Below are 21129 nucleotides of genomic sequence, written 5' to 3'. Positions count from 1 at the left end.
TGCCTTCTTTGGCATCAATTAAGTGGCCAGTCATCTTGGACTCCTCTCTTTCCACCCCCTCCAACATTAGCAAGCCCCATGGGTTCCTCCTCCAAAACAGGCCCTGACCCTATCCCCTCTCACCGTCTCCACTTCCTCTCTTTTGGCTAACTGCCTGGCCTCCTAAGCCCTCTGTCTGTGTCTGCTGATCACCTTTGCCCACTGTCCACACAGCTGCCAGCGGGGCCTTTGAAGCCCAAGCCCCTCCATAATGCTCCAGCAGCTCCCCAATTCTCATGGAGTGAAGGCCTGAGTATGGACAGTGGCCTACGAGGCCCTCTGTGATCAGGTTCCCTTGGACAACCCCTTGGACACCATCGCCTTGCTCCAGGCATGCCGCTTTCCTTCTTGATCCATGAACGTAAGAAGTACATCCCACTGCAGGCCTTTGCACCTGATCTTGGCTCTACCTGGACCTATATTCCCCACAAATCGACAGAACTCCCTCCCTCACTTCTTTCAGTCTCCGCTCAAACAGCCTCTTTCGAAAACAGCAGCCTTGGCTGGGCCGGTGTGGCTCAGCAGTTGAGCATTGACCTAGGATCCAGGAGATTTAGGTTCCATTTCCGGCCAGGACACATACCTGGGTTTTGGGCTCGATCCCCAGCAGGGGGTGTGCAGGAGGCAGCCGATCAATGACTCATCATTGATGTTTCTATCTCTCTCTTTCCCCCTCTCCCTTCCTGTCTCTGAAATCAATAAAGATATATTTTAAAAATACAACAACACAGAAAACGGCAGCCTTGCACAGCACACTCTGTTCTATCTGTCCAGCCCTTGTTTATCCTATCATCTCTTCCACAGAATGTCAGCTCCCTGAGGTCAGAGTGTTTCTTCTTGGTCACTGTGGTGTCCCTAGAGACCAGCATGGGCCTGGCACACAGTAGGTACTCAGTAAACATGTTGACAGAGCAGAGGAATTCTGGGGTTGGGGGACTGGTGGAGGGTCCAGGGGCTAGGTGCTGTGTGACACTTGGATGCCAGTCCCACCTGTGTGTCATCACTGACTTTTAGCCTTTGTATCAGAACACTTCATTATCTCCTAGAGTTTATTTTATTTTATTTTAATATATCTTTATTGATTTCAGAGAGAGGAAAGGAGAGGGAGAGAGAGAGATAGAAACATCAATGATGAGAGAGTTATTGATCAAGCCCAGAACCCAGGCATGTGCCCTGACCAGGAATCGAACCCCGATCACCTGGATCCTAGGTCGACGCTCAACCGCGGAGCCACGCCCAGCCGGGCATCTCCCAGAGTTTAGAGGTTTACCCAGGGCCTCCAGGACTTCTGCCCTATCTATGAACCACCTGAACTATTTTTATTTCATACATTTCTTTAAGTCAATTCAATCAATTGGTTTTTTTTAAAGAAGCATAGCCTTTTCCTAAGCTTTTATAGAAAAGAATCACCAGGTTAGTATGCTGGTCTCCTTTTGTTCTGATACATACTAAAGAGAACATAAATATTAATGGGAAAGTCGCTCCCAGCCCTCTCTCAAGTCACCTGGCTGTCTGGGCGGTGCTGGGGTGGGACTTCTGGCAGCAGAGGGTTACTCAGAGTTCCTCATTATTGACACTGCTCCGCTCCTCGGGGCAAAGTCCTTCGGGCCATTCCTACCAGGCCAGACCTGCTGGAGCCAGGGGCTGCTGTCAGGGAACAGGTGTGTCAGGGCGGGGCCTCTGCGTGTGCAAGAAATCTGGTCAAAATTTCCGCTGGGGCTGCCCTGAAGCCACCACTGTTCTCTGCCTCATCTCACACCGCCTGGCCTCGGTTCAGCTCCTGGAGTTTGGCCAGACACGGTCCCACTCGAGACCTTCTCGCAGGGTGGTCCCGGGGAACTTTCCTTCTACAGGGACCCCTGACCCCTGAGGCCCTAGTGCACACTTCTATCCTGGGCTCTAAAAGCACACTTTGCACTGACCTTGGGAGCGGGTGTCCCAAGTGGCAGCCGGGCACTATGCGTGAGGTTACTTCTCTGATGTCTTTCTCCCTGCGAGACTGCCAGTCCTGCGAGGAAGGCCTTGGGCAGGCCGCAGGGCAGGGGCCCTCCCCACTGCTCACAGCCTGCTGCCACCACATCTCTTCCTTTCCCCGCACAGGGGCAAAGCAGCCTCCTTCCGTCACCTTCCGACCCAGCCTGGTTTGATTATTTCTGCCTCTAGACCTTAACTTTGGCCTCTTGTATCCCCCGCCTTCTTGGAAAACCAGAGGACATCTGCCTTCTTCAGGAACCACTCAAATCTTGTGCAGCCCTGAAGCTCTTTTTACTGCTCCCTTAGCACCTTTGGGCCCTGGGGTTCCTGGGGCTTCTCGCCAAAGCTGCAGTGGAGCACAGTGGTAAGGGCATGGACTGAGGAGCCAGGGCTCTGGGTTCAAATCAGAGATGCACCGTTACCAGCTGGGGGACCCCAAAGAAGTGATTTAACTTCTCTATGCCTCACTCCTCCAAGCACCTGGAGCCCTCATTAAAACAGCGTGCTGGGCCCACTCCAGAGTCTTTCATTCCTGCAGTCTTGTACGGGGCCTAAGAATTTGCCTTCCAGACAAGGGCCCTGGTGATGCTGTTGCTGCTGGTGCAGGGACCCCACTCTGAGAACCATTTCATAGTTGTCACGGAACGTAGGTGGAGATGAATGAATGTGAATCAGGTAGAATCATGTGGCACGAAGTAAGTGCTCAACGACTGTTAGTTATTAATACCATTTATACCAGAGGATCTGGCCCTTTGTATTTTTTATTTTTCTTGTTTATTTATTTATGTATTTATTTTTAAAAGAACTTTATATTTTTCAATCACAGTTTACATTCAATATTATTTTGTATTAGTCTCCAGTGTAGACTAATTAGCCGTGTGAAGGGAGGGCTCTGCACAGAACAGTAGTGCTGTTCGGGCGTGCGTGCGAGGGGAAAATGGCCCAGCCCTGGAGCCACACAACTGTCTCCTCCCCAGTCTGCCCAGACCTCCTCAAGAGTCCACAGGCCCAGGCTGTCCACAGCCAGCTGACAATTTTGCAAAGTGCAACCTCGACAGAGCGGGGCCCCCGGGAAGTAGGGAGGGAAAATGGGTCTAGTAAATCTCCTGTGAGGGTGCCGCTCAGGGTCTTAAATTCTTAACAGATATTATAGAAAAAGAAGATCTGGGTCCAGAGCCTGGCCACACCCTTTCCTAGCTCTGGGACCCTGGAAAAATCACCTAGCTTCTCCTAGCGCCAGTGTTTCCATCCTCACGGGGTTGTCCTGGGGTCTCTTCCCAGGGTAGCCTGAGCCTCAACACACAGCTGGTGCCTAAATAATGTTTCTTGAACCAAATGAACTGAAGTTTGAAGACCGAAGTTGCACAATGCAGCATGAATATGAAGGATGGCAGTCAAATCAACACAGGCTCATGAAAAGACCTGGGGTCCTCCCTGACCTGCAGGGCACAGGAGGGCATGTCAGTCAGTGAGTGAAGCCAGCCAGGTGTGGGACAATAGGGAATGGTGGGAACTGTGGCAACCAGGGAGCCCGTGCCCTTTAAGAAGGGGCAGCCACCCTCTCTTGCAGAGTGTCACAGCTGTGGTCAAGTGCCAGCGCAGGACTGTTAGACGCTCTGACCGTGGCAGAGGCAGGAATGAGGGTTGTTATGTGAAATCAACCAGAAGTCAAATAAGGCATGTGGGGGCCGGGGCCAGGGCCAGCCCCAGCTCCGAGTGGGAGCAACTGAATAGTGGTTGGCCTGGGCTCAGGGCTAGAATCCCCGGACCTTGCCCACACACAGGCCCAGCAGAGGGTAAGGGGGGGATGCAAGGCTCCGGCAGGGACAGGTCAGAAATCATCAGGACCTAGACAGGCATTTGGCTTCGGGGCATTTATTTCATGTCCCTTCAGCACAGACCCTGGGGCTAGGTGTCGGGGAGGAGACCAGGCAGGGGATAGCAATAAATAACACGGACAGACGGAACTCCCCTCCAGACAATGAGGTTAAAGGAGGTTAGAGGGGAGCCACACTGTGAGGGTGCGGTGGTGGCAGGGCGGGGACAGCTGGGAAGATCGGGGAGGCCAGGCCCCCAGGACCTCACTGTCACCTGTCCCATCCCTTTCCTGCCTCAGGCCCCTCTACTTTGGGGAGGAAGGGAGCCCGCAGCCAGTGGGGGCCAGCAAGGGTCCTGAGGGGGTGGTGGCCATGTAGACTGTCCCCAGCTCCCTCACTTGACACGGATTTCAGCATACTCGGCCAGCTCCTCTGTCAGGGTGTAGCTGTCCTTGGTGGGTCGTTTTCCCAGGTCCGAGTGAGAAAAGCTCAGGTCCAGCTCTGGGTGCTCCCCTCGAAGGCCCAGAAGCCTCCTCTCAGATCCTAGGCGCCTCTCACTCTACGAAGGGAACCAACCCATTAGAAGGGTCCCGTTCCACCTTTTCCAGATGCAAAGGCTGGAGTTGCTGGCACCTCACAGCTCCAGAGTTGAGTCCCAAAGCCCCGTGTGAAACTCTTTTCTCAAGGACCCCCAGCCCAGTCAGCCCCACAGTCCCCACGTCCCACTCTGGGGCCTTTGCCCATGCTGATCCCCCTTTGCCACACGCTCCTCATTGCTTAGCCTGAAAGCTGCCTACACATTCAATGTCTCAGGAAGCCTGCTTCAACATAGGAATTGGGGGGCACACAATTCAATCCATAAAACTTTCCCAAAGTAAAGCCACCTGGTCGGATCCCACCTTTCCAAAGATTTGTTCATGTCACCCCTCAATCTTGGTGATCCTGCAGGTGTGACTTTGGCTTCCCCTTCAGGCTTTCCACCCCCCACCCCCACCACCCACCTATACACACGAGTCTTTGGACAGACACATAGAACAGTGGCCACGGACAGACAGAAGGGAGCAGCAGTGGGACAGAATAGACAGGCCAGGAGTGCTGGGCAGGGAAGACTTAACCAGGGACAATCCTGGACTTCTGACAGGGACGCACACACATGTATGACAGCCCCAAGGCCCACCGAGGGCCCAGAGGCGGGGACACTGAGCGCGCCCCCAACCTACCTCCTGGGGTGCTCATTCCAGGGTAGAGACCTCTTTGGACTATTAGAGAAGGAAATGTGGTCATAGACCCAGATGCGGGCTTCCCCTGGGCCTGAGCCCCATAGCCCTCTTCACAGGCTCAGCCTCGGCGCCCCTCCCAGCCCAGGTCTAAGCCAGCCCTCTGCACTCCCTCCTTTTCAAGCCTCCTGAGGGGCATGGCCTCCCTTCTGCCCCTTGGGCCAGGCCCCTCCCAGGCTCCCAGTGTCCCTGACATTTAGGTTCTCCAACTAGCCTGGAGCCGCAGGGATCTGGCCCTCACCTCATACTTCTCAGGTGCCCCAGAGATGCGGAAGTCGCTGCTGAACAGGACTGGGGGGTTGTCCCCTGCCGAGAAGCTGGGGCTCTCTGTCACATTCTTTCTGCAGGTCAGGACAGACGTGGCAGCCCCAGTGAGACTCCCAGGCTTCCCTCCCCTCTCCCTTTCTGTACCCTCATCTGCCTTAGGAATTTGGTCCAAGGGCCCCCAGAGTTGTCCCCAACCATCTCTCTAAGTGGAGGAGATGAGCTCTTCGAATGACCAGCCTCTGTCCATCCCTCCCTGCTTTGTGGCTGAGGAGGAGCCACCCAGCCCCTGGTCTCTGCCACTTTTCTAGACCCCAGCTTGGCTTCTCCGGTTCTGTTCCTATGCTCTGGGTCTATCTGTCCCTCCTGCTGCCAAGATGTGAAGCAGGGAGATTAATTCATTTTCAGGAGAGCCACAAGGAAGAAAAATAGCAGCACAGTGTGGCAGGTGGGTGTGGTTTGGGGCTGGGGGGCGTTTTTGTTGCCACAGATGTGCGTAGGCATGGGCACACCTGGAACCAACTGTGACGGATGCTGTAGCTGCAAGCCAGGGGCAGTTGGCTATCCCCACCCCACCTCCTGGAGGGCAGGAGGGCACAGCAGAGAGACAGGAAAGACTGGTGGAAAGTGCTTGGCCCAGGCCCTGGCACCTGCTGACCTACAGGGGCTCACCTTAGCACTGCATCCAGTTGTTCTCCATCCAGCTGAGCCTTCTCAGAGCAGAGTCCACCCTCCCACATACACACAGGGCTGCCCTTCCTTGCCTGCCCTTCAGCCCCCCCTCCCCACCTTTGGAGCCTCCCCACCCCAGGTCAGCCCTGGCGGGGCACTCACTTTCTGCGTGTCTGGGTAATGTAGCAGACGATGGCAATTAGGATGGCAAAGGCGACCACAGCTCCCACGGGCCCGATCTTGGCCCACATCAGGCGGTCTGAGGACAGAGAAAACCCAGGTGCCCTCAGGGCTGCTGGTGGGAGTGAAGTCGCCTGGTTTCTTAGGAGATGGCCTGGGGCATTAGTGATAGTGCAAATATCTGCACAGCTGGCACATCCTTGCACTGAGGGCCTGGGGAGGGTCTAGTGCAGTCTGGCAAACTCAGGGCAGCCTCCCCTTCCTGCCCAGAGGGCCTCTGTACCATTTGACCAGCCTGCGTAGCCCAGCCCATGCTCGGTGACTGATGGTCAGGCAGCCTTGGGGAGAGGAGCCTGGATCCCAGAGGAGCCCCCTCTGTTCCTGTGGCTCCCAGCCCCAGGCCACACCACTCACGGGCTCCCTGGAAGGGCAGCTCCAGGCTCTTGGTGCCATAGAGGTTGCGGGAGGTGCAGATGACCCGAGGTGGGGCCTGGGCCTGTCCCCGAAGTGTGAGAATGCTCGTGAGCAGGAGGCCACTGCGCTCCGAGTACACGAACTCCCGCTCCGTCTCATTCACGGTCACGTTGCGCGAGGGCAGCTCGAAGGCCACAGAGGGCTCTGGGTTGGACTTCACCACGCACAGGCACTGCACCGTGTCCCGGGCCGCCGCGCAGTGGGACTCCAGAAGGATCACTGGGGCAACTGCAGGGGCAAAACCAAGACTGAGTGGGCTGGAGACAAACAGTAGCCAGGCCTTCTCCGCTGAGGGCCAAGAGCAGGGTTCAGCTGCAATAGAGGTGAGCTGCAGTCTCTCCTTCGCTCGATCCCTTTATACCCTCTCTAAGTTTGTTCACCTTGTAAAACACAAATCACATCCTGGGGCTCCCTGCTCAAACCTATTCTCCAGTCGCTCTGTGTCACTGAGGATAAAATCCAACTTCTTTGCCTTGGTTTGCGGGACCCTGTGGGACTGAGCCACACTCTATCTCCTTCCCCTACCCTGAAAGACTCATTCCTCCCCAGTCACACTGGCCTCCTTGCTGTTTCTCAAGTTTACGGAGCTTTTTCCCAGCCAGGTATTTGTGTTTCTCCCCCAGCCTGGAACACGCCCTGAAGGTACCTTCCCAACTCGCTCCCTCGCTCCATGAAGGTTCTTCTCACTCACACACTCTCTCCTCCTGCCACCTCGCTTCACTAACGTCACTCCTGCCCCGCTAAGTTTCCTGCCCAGCACTCATGCCTACCCGTGCTATATATTGATACTGCTTGTCTCTCTTTTCCATCAAGACAGGCTCTCATCCTGTCTCCACTCTGTTGCCCACAATTAAAACGTGCCTTTCGTGCAGCAGAGCTCTGGGAAGGTTTATGGAGCAAGCTTTCGAATTCTGCCCGCTCGCCTTTCAGGCCGTCCTGCAGGTGGCCCTGTTGACTCCCCAGAACCCCCTTGCATCTGACCCTCCCTCCCTCCCGGGACTCCCCAGTGCCACTAGAACCAAGCACCACCCTCCACCCAAGGTCATTCCGTTGAACTTTGCTTTGTTGCCATTTGTATTTTTTAAAGTGGTACAGGGATGATGATTTTCTTTCATTTCCCAAAATATAAATTATAATCGAACTTTGCATGCTGCTTTTTAAAGCTATATTTTCTTTCCCTCCTGGAGAGGCCAGCACTCCCCTCTGCTCACTCTAGTCTGAGTTCTGCTTCTCAGTTCTGACCAAAACCCACATACACACGGGGAACAGACCCTCGCCAGCTCACCAACCCCACTTATTTTCAATTTCCAACAAAAGAGAATATGTAGGTGACAGTGATGGGCCAGGGAATCACGTGACCGGGTATATTCATAATAGAGATCATTCTAACCAGAACCTCAATGTGTACATGTATCTAAGTCTAGTAAATTAAAAGTTATATACCCCAATTCTGTTCCAGCAGACATACACCATGCTCGCTGTGGTGTTAACTAATTAACACACCACAGAGTAAATCAATAACGACAAACCCAAACTGACAGCAATTAAATTTTTTAAAAACCCTTTTGTTGAAGACCGGGCACTGCTGGTGCTCCGGTGACAATGTCTGCCCTACATGCTGGGGAACGCCAGCACCCTGCCTGCATGTGCTCAGCATTTTCGAAGCTTTGCAGGAAGCTTGGGAGACCTATGACACCCCAATTGACACCCGACAAACCTCAAGTGGCCATCTGCTGGCTGGTGGCCCCGATCAGGCCCTCAGCTTCCTTGGGCCTCCAAAATGGAGTTCTCATCTGTGCAAACAGGGGCAGTGTTCCTAAACTCACCAGGGGCTACAGGAATTCGGAAGATAGGCACATGAGTGCGCTGTCGAGGCTTAAATTAGCATCCACCCGAGGACCGGTTAGAAAAATAGAATCATTCCAGCAGAGGGAGCATGTGAGCAAAGCCTTGGCTCAGACGCAGGGCAGGCATCCAGCCCCGAGTCCGAAAGAAAGATGGTTGGGAAATGATGAGGGCACCTGAGCCACGTGGGAAGCGCCAGGCGCTGTGGGCCCTCACCAGAATTTCCTTAGTCTTCACACCCATCTTTGGAGTAAGGTACTGTTATCACACTCGTTTTTCAGAGGAAATAATTTAGGCTCAGCCAAGGTGAAGTCACTTGTGCAGCAAGACACAGAGAGAGCTAGCAGATTGACCCAGGTTGGTTCAGCTATGTCCGGTACTCAACACCAGTAACACTTCTGTTTCCTTCTCTTAAACTGGTTTGGGGTGAAGAACAACAGTCCCCTCCCCCAATCACAATGAAATAGGGCAATACATGCAAGAAGTTCAGACTCAGCGCTTGCATGTTGCAAGCACTCTGTAAGGGTGAGAGCCTCCTGCAGTGCCCACACCATGCCAGGCTCTGGGGTGGGCAGGTAAGACAGGGGTCCCTGCTCCAGGAATATCCACCATTGTCAGTGAGAACTAAAGCCAGGTGCTAGGGGACATAGACTGTAGGGACAGAGCGGAGCTGAGGCTGCACTCCCAGAGGGAAAGCACTGAGATGAAGGCCATGGAGAAGCTTCAGGAGCTTAGCAGGTGGGGCGGGGGTGACAGAAATGCCATAGCCTCATAGCTGCTCCTCTACTCCAGTGGATTGAAGGCTTTATATTTCAAATCTGTTTGTTTTTCAGAGAAGCCAGATTGAGTCCTTGGGTTCTAAGGCCTGTGGGGGAGGTGAAGCTGCCAGAGGTTTAACAGCTGGGGCAGATAGGAGTCCAGAAGAATCCTGGCTCTGACCAACCTTCCTAGCCACACGGCCATGGGGGAATTCTGACCTTCCTTTCTACTTAGTTAAGGATTAATGATAACACACACCTGCTTCACAGGGCCCCAGAAGGGGGCAGAACAACATCTGTAGAGAATGTGATCATGACCCAGAGTCAGCCCTTAATGACCATTTGCTGCAACCACTCTTACTAGGCAGGGGGTTCCATGACTGACAATGTAGGAGAGATGGTGTATGTTCAGGGGCTGCTATCAGATTCTCAGAGGGTTCTGACTCTTAAATTTAAGAGCTACTGGTGTGGGGTGTGACAGGGAAAAGGGGAGAGTGGAAGAGGGAAGCTGGGCTCAGGAGGGCGCACATGGGGAAGAGAGAGTACCACACAGCCCATACGCACTGATCACATTGGATGCTGTGAGTGACAAGAGACCAGAGGAAACGTGGCCAAAGATAAAAGGTTAGCGAAGGAGTGGATGGCCATGGCACTGCCCTGCAAGATGGCACTCCAGAATAATCTATAGCTACCGTGTACTGATTATCACCATAAATACAAAATATTGAGTATGGACCGTGCTCAGTACCTTCTGGCAAGCTCGTGTGGTGGGGACTGTTATAGTAAAGCAATTGAGTCTGGGAGTAGTGGAGTTTGGAGACTAGTGCCACAGGTGAGATCAGAGCTGAGGAGGGAGCAAGAGAAATGGAAGTATTGAGGTGACAGTCCAGAAGGAGTGGCTGGAGGATGGGGAGTCAGAACTGTGACTTGGGAGCTACAACCCAGGATGGTGACCAGGGTGGGTGTCCGGGTGCTGGTGGTGCTGTCCATAGAGAGGATGCCTGGAGAGGCGCTAGCTGGCAGTAGAAAAAGGAGTTTCATTTCCAAGGCTGTTAGCTTTTTATGTGCTTCTATCTCGTCCCTCTGGCTATATATCTGTCACTAAGCTTGGTGTCCTCGTGGGCCTCTCCCTCACCTCCCACAGAGCCACACAGCCCTTTGCACGTAACAACTACTAGACCACTGACTGTGTGCTGATGTAGTAACACAGGATGAAGTCAACTTTGGGCAGTACTGAAGAGTGGGACCAGACCTCCTAGACTTGAATCTTAACATTCTGCTTAAAATTTTCTAGCTGTGTGACCTTGAGCAGCTGCATGTCTCTGGGCCTCAGCTTCCTTCTCTAGAAACTAAGGACAGTAACCCTGCCTCATAGGGATGTCATAAGGATGAAATGAGTGGGTCCCCGTACAGAGCTTCCAACAATGCCCGGTACATAGTGATGTGCCACAGGGTTGGATGTCGTTGTTATTATTTTAGTTAATGCAAAGGGGCAGTGGCCACAGGATCCAGAATCGCCCTGGTTAAAAGCACACTCCAGGATGTGGAGACACAGTGTTCTCAGGTGGGACTTGCATTTCCTTGCTGTGGATTACGCTTCCCTTCCTTCCCCATCCTCACCTGCTGGAGCAGAGCTGACCCTTGGTTGGGATCCGTGGGTGCCTCCAGCTACCCAGATGTCCCCTAGTGAGCCATCCACCTCAGGTGGAGGGGAGACAAGTGTCACCACTCTCAGTGAGGGAAGGGAAGTGAGGGGGCGTACTCACACTCCACGGATAGGTTAAAGGCGGTGCCTCTCTGGCCATACTGGTTCTCGGCCACACACCAGTACTCCCCGTCATCCTCAGGTGTGACAGCAGGCAGCTCCAGCTGCAGCTCACTCTCATAGATGACTGTGGCCAGGATCTGCTTCTCTTTGAAGATGGTGAGGATAGGATCCGGGTTGCTCTGTGTGGAGCACAAGATGGAGACAGTCTCCCCCTCCACAGCCACCACTGTCCCGTTCACTGTCGGCTTCCAGGGTGCATCTGGGGGGCAGAACAGGGGACGATGGTCAGAAGCCAGGAGGTACCCCCTCTGCCAGCCAACTCCCACCCCCAAATGTAACCCCAGACACCTCAATCCAAGTACACCACTTCAGGATGGCTCGGGTAACCCCAGGCCTGCCTGTCCCTTTCATAAGAACAGGGGCTCTGCAGCCAGAATGCCTGTGTGTGAATCCAGACCCTGCTCCTTCCAGCTGTGGGTGGACCCATGTCTTAACCTCTTCTGGACCTCATTTGTTCTTATCTGGGAAATGGGTTTAAAAATAGTCCCAACTTCACAGGGGTGACCGAGAACTTAAGTGACAGGCACTGTTCTAGCTGGAACGAAGTAGATGAAGATCCTGCCCATGTGGGTAGATGCTATGTAAGCAAATAAAATATATCCTTGGCAAATTGGGGATAAGCGCTTTGGAGAAAAGTAAAGGGAGGGATGGGAATCAGGATAGTTACTGTTTTGACTAGGATGGTGATGGAAGGCTACAGTGAGAGTAGAGGAGGTGGGAGGAGCCAGCCTCTGGGATGCCTGGGGGAAGAGCATTTGTGTAAAGCAGTCAGAAACTGCTGAGTAAATGTTGGCTGGAGCTGTCATTATTATTACCCCCAGCCCTGGCATTTTGCCTCAATAAGTATTTGTGAATGAATAAATGAATGAATGACCTCTCCTGGGTTCCTAGCTAAGAATGCTGTCTGACTAGCCCCTTCCTCCGGGGCCCCATAACTTACAGGTGCACACAAAAGGCTGGGTGAGACCTAGGGTTCCCCCAACCCTCCCATTACAACTGCAATGGGACTCGTTTTAAAATGCAGCTTTCTAAGGCCAGGCCCTGATCTACTCCTAGATCAGTCAGGGCTGCCCAGGAAACTGAATATAATCAGCTTTCTTGTGTGACAGGGGCGCACCTGTCTTCTGCTCCTGTCCTAGAGATTAGAGTGGTGCAGAGTAGGTGTTCACTAGATATTTGTGCAGAAAATGAAGGAGTGAATGCCTTGACCCACAACCCTCCTCTCCACCCTCCCCTCAGCCGTGGTTCTGATCCTGACCCACCCTGGCCAGCCCAGCCCCACCCTGGGCCAGGTCCCTTTCCCTCATCCCTCCACCGCAGGGCCAGTGCCAGGCGAGTGTGCGCCCAGGCAGGCCACTCACACATGACGCTGAGCCCCACAGTGCGGTTGTCCTGGCCATAGGCGTTCTCTGCCAGGCAGGTGTAGACGCCATCCTCCCCGGGGGTCACCTCGTCCAGCTCCAGGAACAGGCTCTCGGCCACGGCCTCCCGCAGCACCGTGCCATCCCGCAGCCAGGCCAGCAGCGGCAGTGGGTTGCTGTCAGCCCCACAGAGCAGGCTGACGTGGGAGCCCTCGATGGCCTCCACCGAGGAGTTCATCTCCACAATCACAGGGGGATCTGAGGCCGGCGACACAGTGGGGTCAGCGGGCAGGTGCCGTGTGCCCCACCCCCGCCCCCAGGACCGCCCCCAGGCTCACACTTGACGTCCAGACTGGCATAGCCCTCGAACTGCAGGCTGGTGTTGGGGAAGGCAGCCTGGCAGCCCAGCCGATGGCCGTTGGCCTCCCTAGTGGGCACGAAGTGTAGCAGCGACACCTGCACCCATGTCCCCTCGTCCTCACGCAGCCGGCCCAGCACAGCTGGCTCCCCCAGCCCGTCGTGGCCCAGCCAGCTCAGCTCCGGGCGCAGCTCTGGGCAGTTGTCAGGCACCATGCAGCTGACCTCCACTTCCGTGCCTGCCACCACCTCCACGGGGACCACGATGTTGGGGGTGTCTGCGTGGGAGGAGTATTGAGGAAGCAGGCGTCCCCACCTTGACCAGCTCCAGTCCTGGTACCTGGTCCCCTCCCCTTGGACATAGAAGCCCCGTGCAGGTCCAAGCACAGGAGAAATTGTAATGAAAATAACAATATACTGGCCTGAGTACGGTCCAGTGTTGAACTAGCCGGTCCTCCCAGCCACACTGGCAGGTGGGTAATATTACTATCCTCATCCTGCTGTTGAGGAAACTGAGGCCACAGCTGGTAAGCCTGTCACTCGGGCTTCATCACCCGTGTCCTGACACTACAACATATTCCTTAAGGAACCTGCCCCTCCCCCATGATCGATTTGGTTGACTGCCTCGTGTGTGTGTGTGTGTGTGTGTGTGTGTGTGTGTGTGTGTGTGTGTGTGGTGGGAGGAGTCTCTTTCTCCATCAGGGCTGAAACCTGGCTCCTCTTCTAGACTCGATGCTGATAGGGGGCGTGAATCTAAGAGCTCCAGGCAGTGGGGCTTCTCAGAAACTAGGCAGTAGGAATGCCCCAAATCAAGCAGCGGGCCCTACTCCGATGGTCAAATTTGGCCCAGAGATGCATTTTATTTGGCCTAAATTTAGGAATTTAAAAAATATATATCTGAGCCTGCAGCAAATGTTTAGGAATTAGGAGACCACAGGAAAATACACCATTCCGGTTTCTTTTTAAATCAGCCTGCCTGCCACGGCCCTGCATTCTCCCAGCACCAGTTAGCAGTGCTGGTGCCGCTGAGCACTTGACATCCATTCGCTCACTGAGCTTTAAGTGCTGCTCTTATCCCCATTGAAGAAGAGGAAACCAAGGCTCAGAGAAGTTCAGTAACTTGCACACAGTTGCCCAGCAAATGCAGCAATCAAAAGGCCTTACCCCTAACCCCGAGGCCCACTGCCTTTCCCCAGATGTTTCCAGAAGAGTAAGAGCACTCCTTTCCCTCTGGGGGTGGCAACACTGCTTGGGCCCGCTTTGCTCATTTCTGTCATCTACCCGGTCCCTGTGGGCGCCGGGCTCTGCACCTCCCAGCCTAACAAACAAGTCCCTGGACCTGTGCTGGGAGGACTTCCTCTGCCCCCCTGCTGCCCCGGGGGTGCCCCTGCCCCACTGTCCTGCAGCCCGCGGGGAACTCACTGATGATGTCCAGGACGCTGTGCTCGGAGAAGGTGTACTGGTTGTAGCCCCCTAAGTCCCCGCGGAAGTAGTACTTGCCGCCCAGCTCGGGGCTGAGGTTGCTGAGCAGCAGGGTGCAGTTGCGCAGGCCCAGGTCCCCCAGGAGGCGGCTGCGGCCCTGGAAGCTCTCGTGGACGACTTGGGTGCGGGACTTGAAGACCACTGGGGGGTAGTTTTTCGGGTAGGGGCTATTGAAGTACCAGACGCCATGTACAACGGCAGGCCGCAGCTCGTCAGGGAAGTCAAAGCGGCAGGGGATGGAGACGCATGTGCCCTCGAAGGCAGAGATGGATGAGGGCATCCAGGCTCCCCAGTGACCCCCTCGAGAGGCTGTGGGTGAGTAGGACAGCTGAGCCAAGGGATGCGTTCTCACTGAACCACCTCCCCCACTCCCGTCCCCTTCCTGAGGGATCCAGGGGCCCACAGAAATAACCCCAGCCCACTTGGGGCCGAGGCTCCAGGATCCCCAGCCCCCCTTCTCCAGCCATTACCTGCGATCATAATCCAGAACAGGGGCAGTGCTGTGAGGAATATCATTTTGTACAGCGAGTGACGACAGCTGGAGGAGGGAGAGGGGTTAAGTTAAGGGTTAGGGGAAGTGAAAGGGGATCTCAGGAGGGGGCTTTTTCAGACATAGGCGCTGCTCTTAATATTTGTAATGACAAACATTTATGTGGCATTGATCAGGCACCCGTCCTCAGGGCTTTACTTGGCTCAATTAATTCATCTGTTCCCTTTGAGGAAGGCGCAATTATTATCCTCATTTTACAATGGAAGTCCAGAGAGGTTAGGTAACGTGTCCATGCCACACAGCTGGTAAGTATCAACTAGGACAAGCCCTATCTACCTGGCCCCGGGTCTGCAGACTTAACCACCCAACTGTCCTGTCTCTACATGGTAGTGAGATGCTGACAATGATCTTCATCATCACTGTGCCCCTGGGGATCCCCAGGAAGTAATGAGAGAGCCAAGGCTGGACCAGCAGCAGGAAGAGGGGGAGCCAGGAGGAAGGTACCCTGCCCCTCACCTCAGTCTCCCTGAGTTGAGAATGTCTTTTGGTCCCACTTGAAGATGTCAGCCAGCCAACCTGGAACAAGAGTCAGACAGGTGCAAGGGGTCAGGGCCTGAGCACCCCCGTCCCTCTCTTTCAGCATCTGCCATGAGTTGCTGCCTATTGTGAGGCTGCCCATGGATGCTCGGGACCCTCCCACACAGCCTGGGAGCTACTCTACATAGCCCCCCCCCCCCAAAACTGCCGTGGAGAACTGTGGGGAAGGAAAGGGGGTGACCGAGCATCGTGGGGGGAGAGGGGTGTGGTGAGTGGGGTGCGGCCTGGGGGTGGTAGGCAGGGACCCAGTGCCATCAATGACCGGGTTTCACAGCATCAGCATTCCCAACATGCCGTGTGAATTCCTGCCGCCCGCTCCCACCCCACAGACGGCCCCTGCTGTCCCCACCCTCAGCAGAGGCCAGTGCCCAGCACAAAAGAGCCCTGTTCCCTCAGGGGGAGGGTGCTACATCTTGGGGGACTCCTGGAGTAGGTGGGGTGAGAGGAGAGTCTCACACTCCTGGCTGGGCTCTACATGGGGCCAAGAAAGACCCAGGGTTGGGAGGTAGGGAGACCTTGGCACCCGGCCGCTCTGTGGGTCCCCTCGGGGTTGGAGCCAGGGTTTCCAAGCGACTGCCTTTCCCAGCCTTCAGCACCCTCTTCCCACGGACACAGACGCACACACAGCCAGACACATGCAAATGCTGCCTTGAAATCTGATAGATCTAGACCCAGCCAGAGGAGCAGGCTTGTGCAGTAGAGGCTCATGCGGACACCCGTAAGGATCCTGCAACACGAACAGGTGCTGCGCCCCCTGTGCCCGCAGAATGTGCCGGCACACACAGCTGGTAAGCACACCTGCACCACCCTCCCTCTGCTCCCCTCACACCTACGCTGACATGGCACAGCATCCAGGCCTGCACACCATGCTCCTGAAGACACAAGGACCTGCACACTCACACCGAGGTGTAGCCAGGACAGACCTGCCCAGGCACATGCTGGCGGACACCGGGCAGATGCCACCCTCACGCCTGTGACGGGAAGGTTCAGGAGACAGACACAGGGCCTGAGCAGACATGTGAAAAAATCATATAGACCAGGCACTCTTAATGGGGGTGAACCCTGGTGGTTGGGGTGGCAGCCGGGAAAGTCTTAGCTATGACTGATCGTGACCCTCTCCAGGCTGCAGTACATAAACACACGCACAGCATATCTGCAGCAGTGAGATTCATACGGGGGCTGAGATTTAGGAAAAACGGGTCTGAAATGTTTCCTTAGTGGGGTGTAATGAAAAAGAGTTTGACAAGCACTGATGCAAATTAAGACCCACCCAGGGGAGGTACACACACACACACACACACACACACACACCCCTTGTTGTGCTCGGCAGGTGCAGGAACTTGCTCACTCAAAGCCCACTGCCCCACCCCCTCCCAGAGGGCAGGATGCAGGTGTCTAATCACCTGGGCATTAGTCAGCTCTTCACCCAGCCCCGGGCCCTTTCCACCACATCTGCCCCAAACTTGGAAGCCCCAGGGCACGTTCCTGCAGAACCTCCACCAGGAGGGGTGCCGAGGAGGCCCTTAGTTCTCTCTCTCTGCAGTTCCTTCCCAAAGCCCTGTCACTGTCCTGCCATGGTCCCCCCTCATTCCAAAGTCCTAAGGAACACCCTCCCCATCGTAATGAGTGGCGGTTCACAGCGACCATCCTCATCTTGCACGTACTATACTTTGGGTGCCCCTGCTCTACCTTCTCACCCTGGCCCTCTGCTCCCACCCTGTCCCCGGCCCCTCTCGGCTGCTGCATACTCACCAGGATGCTCCTGTGTCTGCACCCTCTGCTCCTCACCCCTGCTCACAGTCCCCTGGCCTCCCAGGGTCTAGGCCCCCACTTGCCGGCCCCTCCCCTCCCCCCGGGTGCCAGGGGCCGCCTGCCTCCAGGGCCCAGCTCCTCCCTGTCCCCCGGGGGAGGGGGGCACAAAGGGGCCCTTGTCACCACTGCTGGACTGGGCAGCCTGATGCCTGGGTTCTACTAGCTCCTTCCTGGAGGGGATGGGGGGCTGCCTCACTCGTTCCCCCTCCTCCATCGCTGTGCACCCTCGTTCGGAGTCCCTGGGAGGGCGTTCTAATATCTCTGAACGTCTCAGACTGAGAGACAGAAGGCGTTGTCCTCAGCGGCCAGGGAACCTTGGTGGCAACGACAGGTATAGCCTGGTCACGAAAGGCAACAGAGGCAGGTGTGGGCGGGAGAGGGGACAGGACCCTACCATTCTAGGCTTCGCTGTCACCTCCTCCCTCCATTACAGTCACTTCTCTGGGTCACATTTGGGACCTGCATCCTGGTCTATTTTCTTCTAGGCTCTTCTTGTCATCAGAAATGACTTAGGTATGACTGTCTCCTCTCATGCAAACATGACCTCCAGGAGGACAGGGACTTGGCCGGCTTGTAGAACCGCCCCCGGAGCCGCCACGCTTCCTAAATGCCCAGCGGAGCAGGAATGCGTCTTTCCAGGGCCCGGGCACCCTCTCACCGGGGCCAGAGCTCTGCCAGGGCCCCGCTGCCCGCCGCTGCCCGCTTCTCACCCCGCGGCCCTCAGCCCCTCTGCTCACTTGCACTGCAGGCGAGCTCCTTCCCCTCCAGCCAGGAGCTTCCCCAGGGCAGCGTTTCCATCTGTCTGTCTCTCCGTCTCATTCACCCCGTGTCTCCTAGAACAGAGCCTGTGCCCAGAGGGTGCTCGGTGAGGGCTGTGCTGACTCTGAGCTGGGTGGGGACCCTCTGTGGGCAGATTCCGCCATATCCCCCTGCCACCCCAGACCCTCCCATTGGTCATGATCTTTGCAAAGTGGTGGCGGGAGCTGGCCGGGGTTTCATTAAGTGTAGTTAGTAGTGGTTTGACCATGAGCTGCTCGGTCACGGTCACGCTGGGGCATCTTCTGGGGGGGGGGGGGGGCAGTGTCCTTTCCCCTAGGGGAGAACCTGGGTGGGTGGGGGGCTGAGGGGTGGGAAATCCCTCAGACTGGGAATTGAGGAGTTGGAGGAGGCTGGATGGAGGGGGCAGGGAAAGTCCCATCCCCACCTCAGGCTTCATGAGGTCAGACTCTGCCCGTGCCTTTCCCAGTCAGGGACAAAGGCCCATTGAGAGTGGGGTGGGGCTTGAACGCCTGGGTCCCTGAGAAGAGAGGGGCCTAGTGCCTGGGCTTTGGGGGAGGACACAGAGACCCTGGGGTACTCACATGTTACAGCCTTCGGTGTCAGCACCAGCCCCTTGGGTTCATGCGCCTGTGCCGTTTTGGGGGTACATCTTTCTGGGTGTGACCTGAAGGCTGTCCCACAGGTGAGCAAGCCCCATAGACAGCACTGGCACCTATCACCGAAATCTGAAAACTCCGGTGTCCAGGTGGCAGGAGGACTGGGGGGCTGGAGAGCATGTGCCAGTCTAAAGGGGAGCACTGCCACTCACACCCAGCTACCAGCTCTGCCAGGCCATGCCGTCCTTCCACACAGGCAGGTGTTAGTTTGCTGGGGCTACTGGACAAAGCACCACAAAACGAATGGCTTAAAAACAGTTTATTATATCACAGTGCTGGAGGGTAGGTCTGAAGTCGATGTTGGCATTGGTTCCTTCTGAGGCTGTGGGGAAAGTAACTGCTCCTTTCCTGCAGGCCTCTCCCCTTCGCTCGTCGCTGGCCACCTCCACGTTCCCCAGGCCTTCTGGTGTGAGGGTCTCTGTCCAAATTACCCCTTTTATAAGGACACCAGTCCTATTGGATTGGGACCCACCCTAATGACCTCATTTTAACTTGACTATCTCCCTAAAGACCCCCTCTCCAAATGAGGTCACAATCTGAGGGACTGGGATTTAAAGCTTCAACTTACAAATTTGAAGGAAGGGGACACAGTTCAACCCATAACATCAGCAGTTCAGATTTTTAAACAATATATACCTGTATTGATTCAGAGAGAGGAAGGAAGAAGGAGAGAGAAAAAAACATTAATAATGAGAGAGCCATTGATCGGCTGCCTCCTGCATGCCCCCTACTGGGGATGGAGCCCGCAACCCGGGCATGTGCCCTGACCGGGAATGGAACCGCCATCTCCTGGATCCTAGGTGGATGCTCAACTGCTGAGCCACGCCGGCTGGGCAGCAGTTCAGATTTTTATGTGAAATACCTTGCTTTTTTAGGTGTTAGCCCAATTTTATCTAACATGCTGTGCAGGCCAAGCAAAACTCAGGCCACCTGCTTAAAGCTCTCTTGAGTGGGAGCTGGGGCTTGGTCCAACCAAGAGGCATGGGCTGCCCTCAGCCAGAGGTGGCAGCTTTGTACCGGGAGTCCTCAAAGTGTGGTCCCCAGGCCAGCAGCATCAGTATCACCTGGGAGCTTGTTAGAAATGCAAGTTCAGGCCCCATCCCAGACCTGTCGCTCAGGAGCTCTGGCAATCAGCATTTCCACAGGCCCTCCGGGAGACTCTGGTGCACGCTGACGCCTGAGTACCTCTGCCTCTCATCTCCAGGCCACCTGGAGAACCTGCTAAGATGGCAAAGAGTCCTCAATGTTATTAAATGTATTTAGTAATTCCAGGTTTCCCACCTCCCATGCATTTATTGAGGGGGTCTGAGAGTCCTCTCCTTTCCCATCAATACTGATGCTTTACATGGATGAGGCATCTGACAGTTTCCAAAACCATTTCACACTCATTCCTTGCTGAGCATCTCCACAGCCCAATCAGCTGAGAACTGTAGAGCCACTTCTGTCCTTTTACACGTGAGGAGGCGGAGTTTCAGAGCCTGTAGACCCGCCTGCTCCATCCCCCAGCCAGTAGGAGGCCAGGCTCTCCAGCTTGCGCCTCTGTCCCCACCCCTCAGTCCCCTTTCAGAATCCTCTCTCGAAGTCGTGGCTTCCAAGGCAGAAGGCAGAAGTTTGTGGGTTACCAGGCTAACTGAACTCCAAAGTTGGGCTTAGTTTTGCTTACAGAGTGTTGATTTTAAAAAATCAAATTCCTTTAATCAGTTGCCAACATTTTAAAAATCAGGAAATTTCACATAAAAATAAGGACTGCCACCTTCTCTTGGAAAGAAGCTCTAGCCATGTTTGGCCTGCCTCCGAGCATGGCAGCCATCACCGGGAGCCCTCTTTAGATGGGATCCAGGCCTCCCCACTTCCTGTTCATACACAACATTGAAGCCAAACGGCCATGGCCCTTTATCATCACACTACTGCTGACGTTTTCTTATGGGCTAAGAAGATAGTGACATGCACCTCTATTTCTATCACAAGTAGGGAAACCAGATAAATTGAGAGGGATATCGTTTTCTAAAATGGGAGCGACCTTAATTCCTGGTGGATGCAAACAGTATTCTCTATGTGTCTCATGTGCAAAGTGTGTCCTTATTGAGATTACAACCTAATATGCTCCTATGAAACAAACCCACACCTCACTCATTTACTGCATCTGTCTAGAAGGCCAGTGGTTCTGAAAAAGTATTGAGGACTCCAAATAATTTTCACTTTAAGTGGGTTATATGTGTAGTTGCTTAACATATTAGAAACTGAAACTGGGAATTTTTAATCCTCACTAGAGGATATTTTTTCCATTTCTTTTCAGAGAGAGGGGAAGGGGGGGAGAGAAAGAGAGAGAGAGAGAGAGAGGAATATCGATGTGAGAGAGACACATCAATTGGTTGTCTCCCACACCCACCCTGACCAAGGACAGATCGAGCCTGCAACCGAGGTACAGGACTCAAACCCCCAACCCTTCAGTCCACGGGCCAATGC

The 21129-nt window shown here is 54.8% G+C and overlaps 1 protein-coding gene across 4 annotated transcripts; it reads right to left on the bottom strand.

Moving 5' to 3' along the window:
• Positions 1–2735: 2735 nt before the first annotated feature.
• Positions 2736–17221, bottom strand: MAG (myelin associated glycoprotein). Of its 4 annotated transcripts, XM_081119531.1 has the most exons (12): positions 17168–17214; positions 15335–15394; positions 14799–14866; positions 14269–14637; positions 12828–13124; positions 12490–12747; positions 11067–11327; positions 6638–6925; positions 6206–6302; positions 5349–5448; positions 5051–5089; positions 3876–4389 (listed from the first exon to the last, which is right to left on the bottom strand). In XM_081119531.1, the coding sequence occupies exons 3-11, from the start codon at positions 14842–14844 to the stop codon at positions 5063–5065; spliced, it is 1743 nt and encodes a 580-aa protein (XP_080975657.1). In that variant the 5' UTR covers positions 14845–14866; positions 15335–15394; positions 17168–17214; the 3' UTR covers positions 3876–4389; positions 5051–5062. The 4 variants fall into 4 exon arrangements, with proteins under 4 accessions (XP_080975656.1, XP_080975658.1, XP_080975659.1 ...); XM_081119530.1 differs by lacking the exon at positions 5051–5089 and having other exon boundaries at positions 2736–4389; positions 17168–17221; XM_081119532.1 differs by lacking the exons at positions 5051–5089; positions 5349–5448 and having other exon boundaries at positions 2812–4389; positions 17168–17221.
• Positions 17222–21129: the final 3908 nt, after the last annotated feature.

Source organism: Miniopterus schreibersii (assembly GCF_964146895.1).
Source record: "Miniopterus schreibersii genome assembly, chromosome: 18".
NCBI lineage: Eukaryota > Metazoa > Chordata > Mammalia > Chiroptera > Miniopteridae > Miniopterus > Miniopterus schreibersii.
This window is presented reverse-complemented; position numbering and strand designations above follow the sequence as displayed.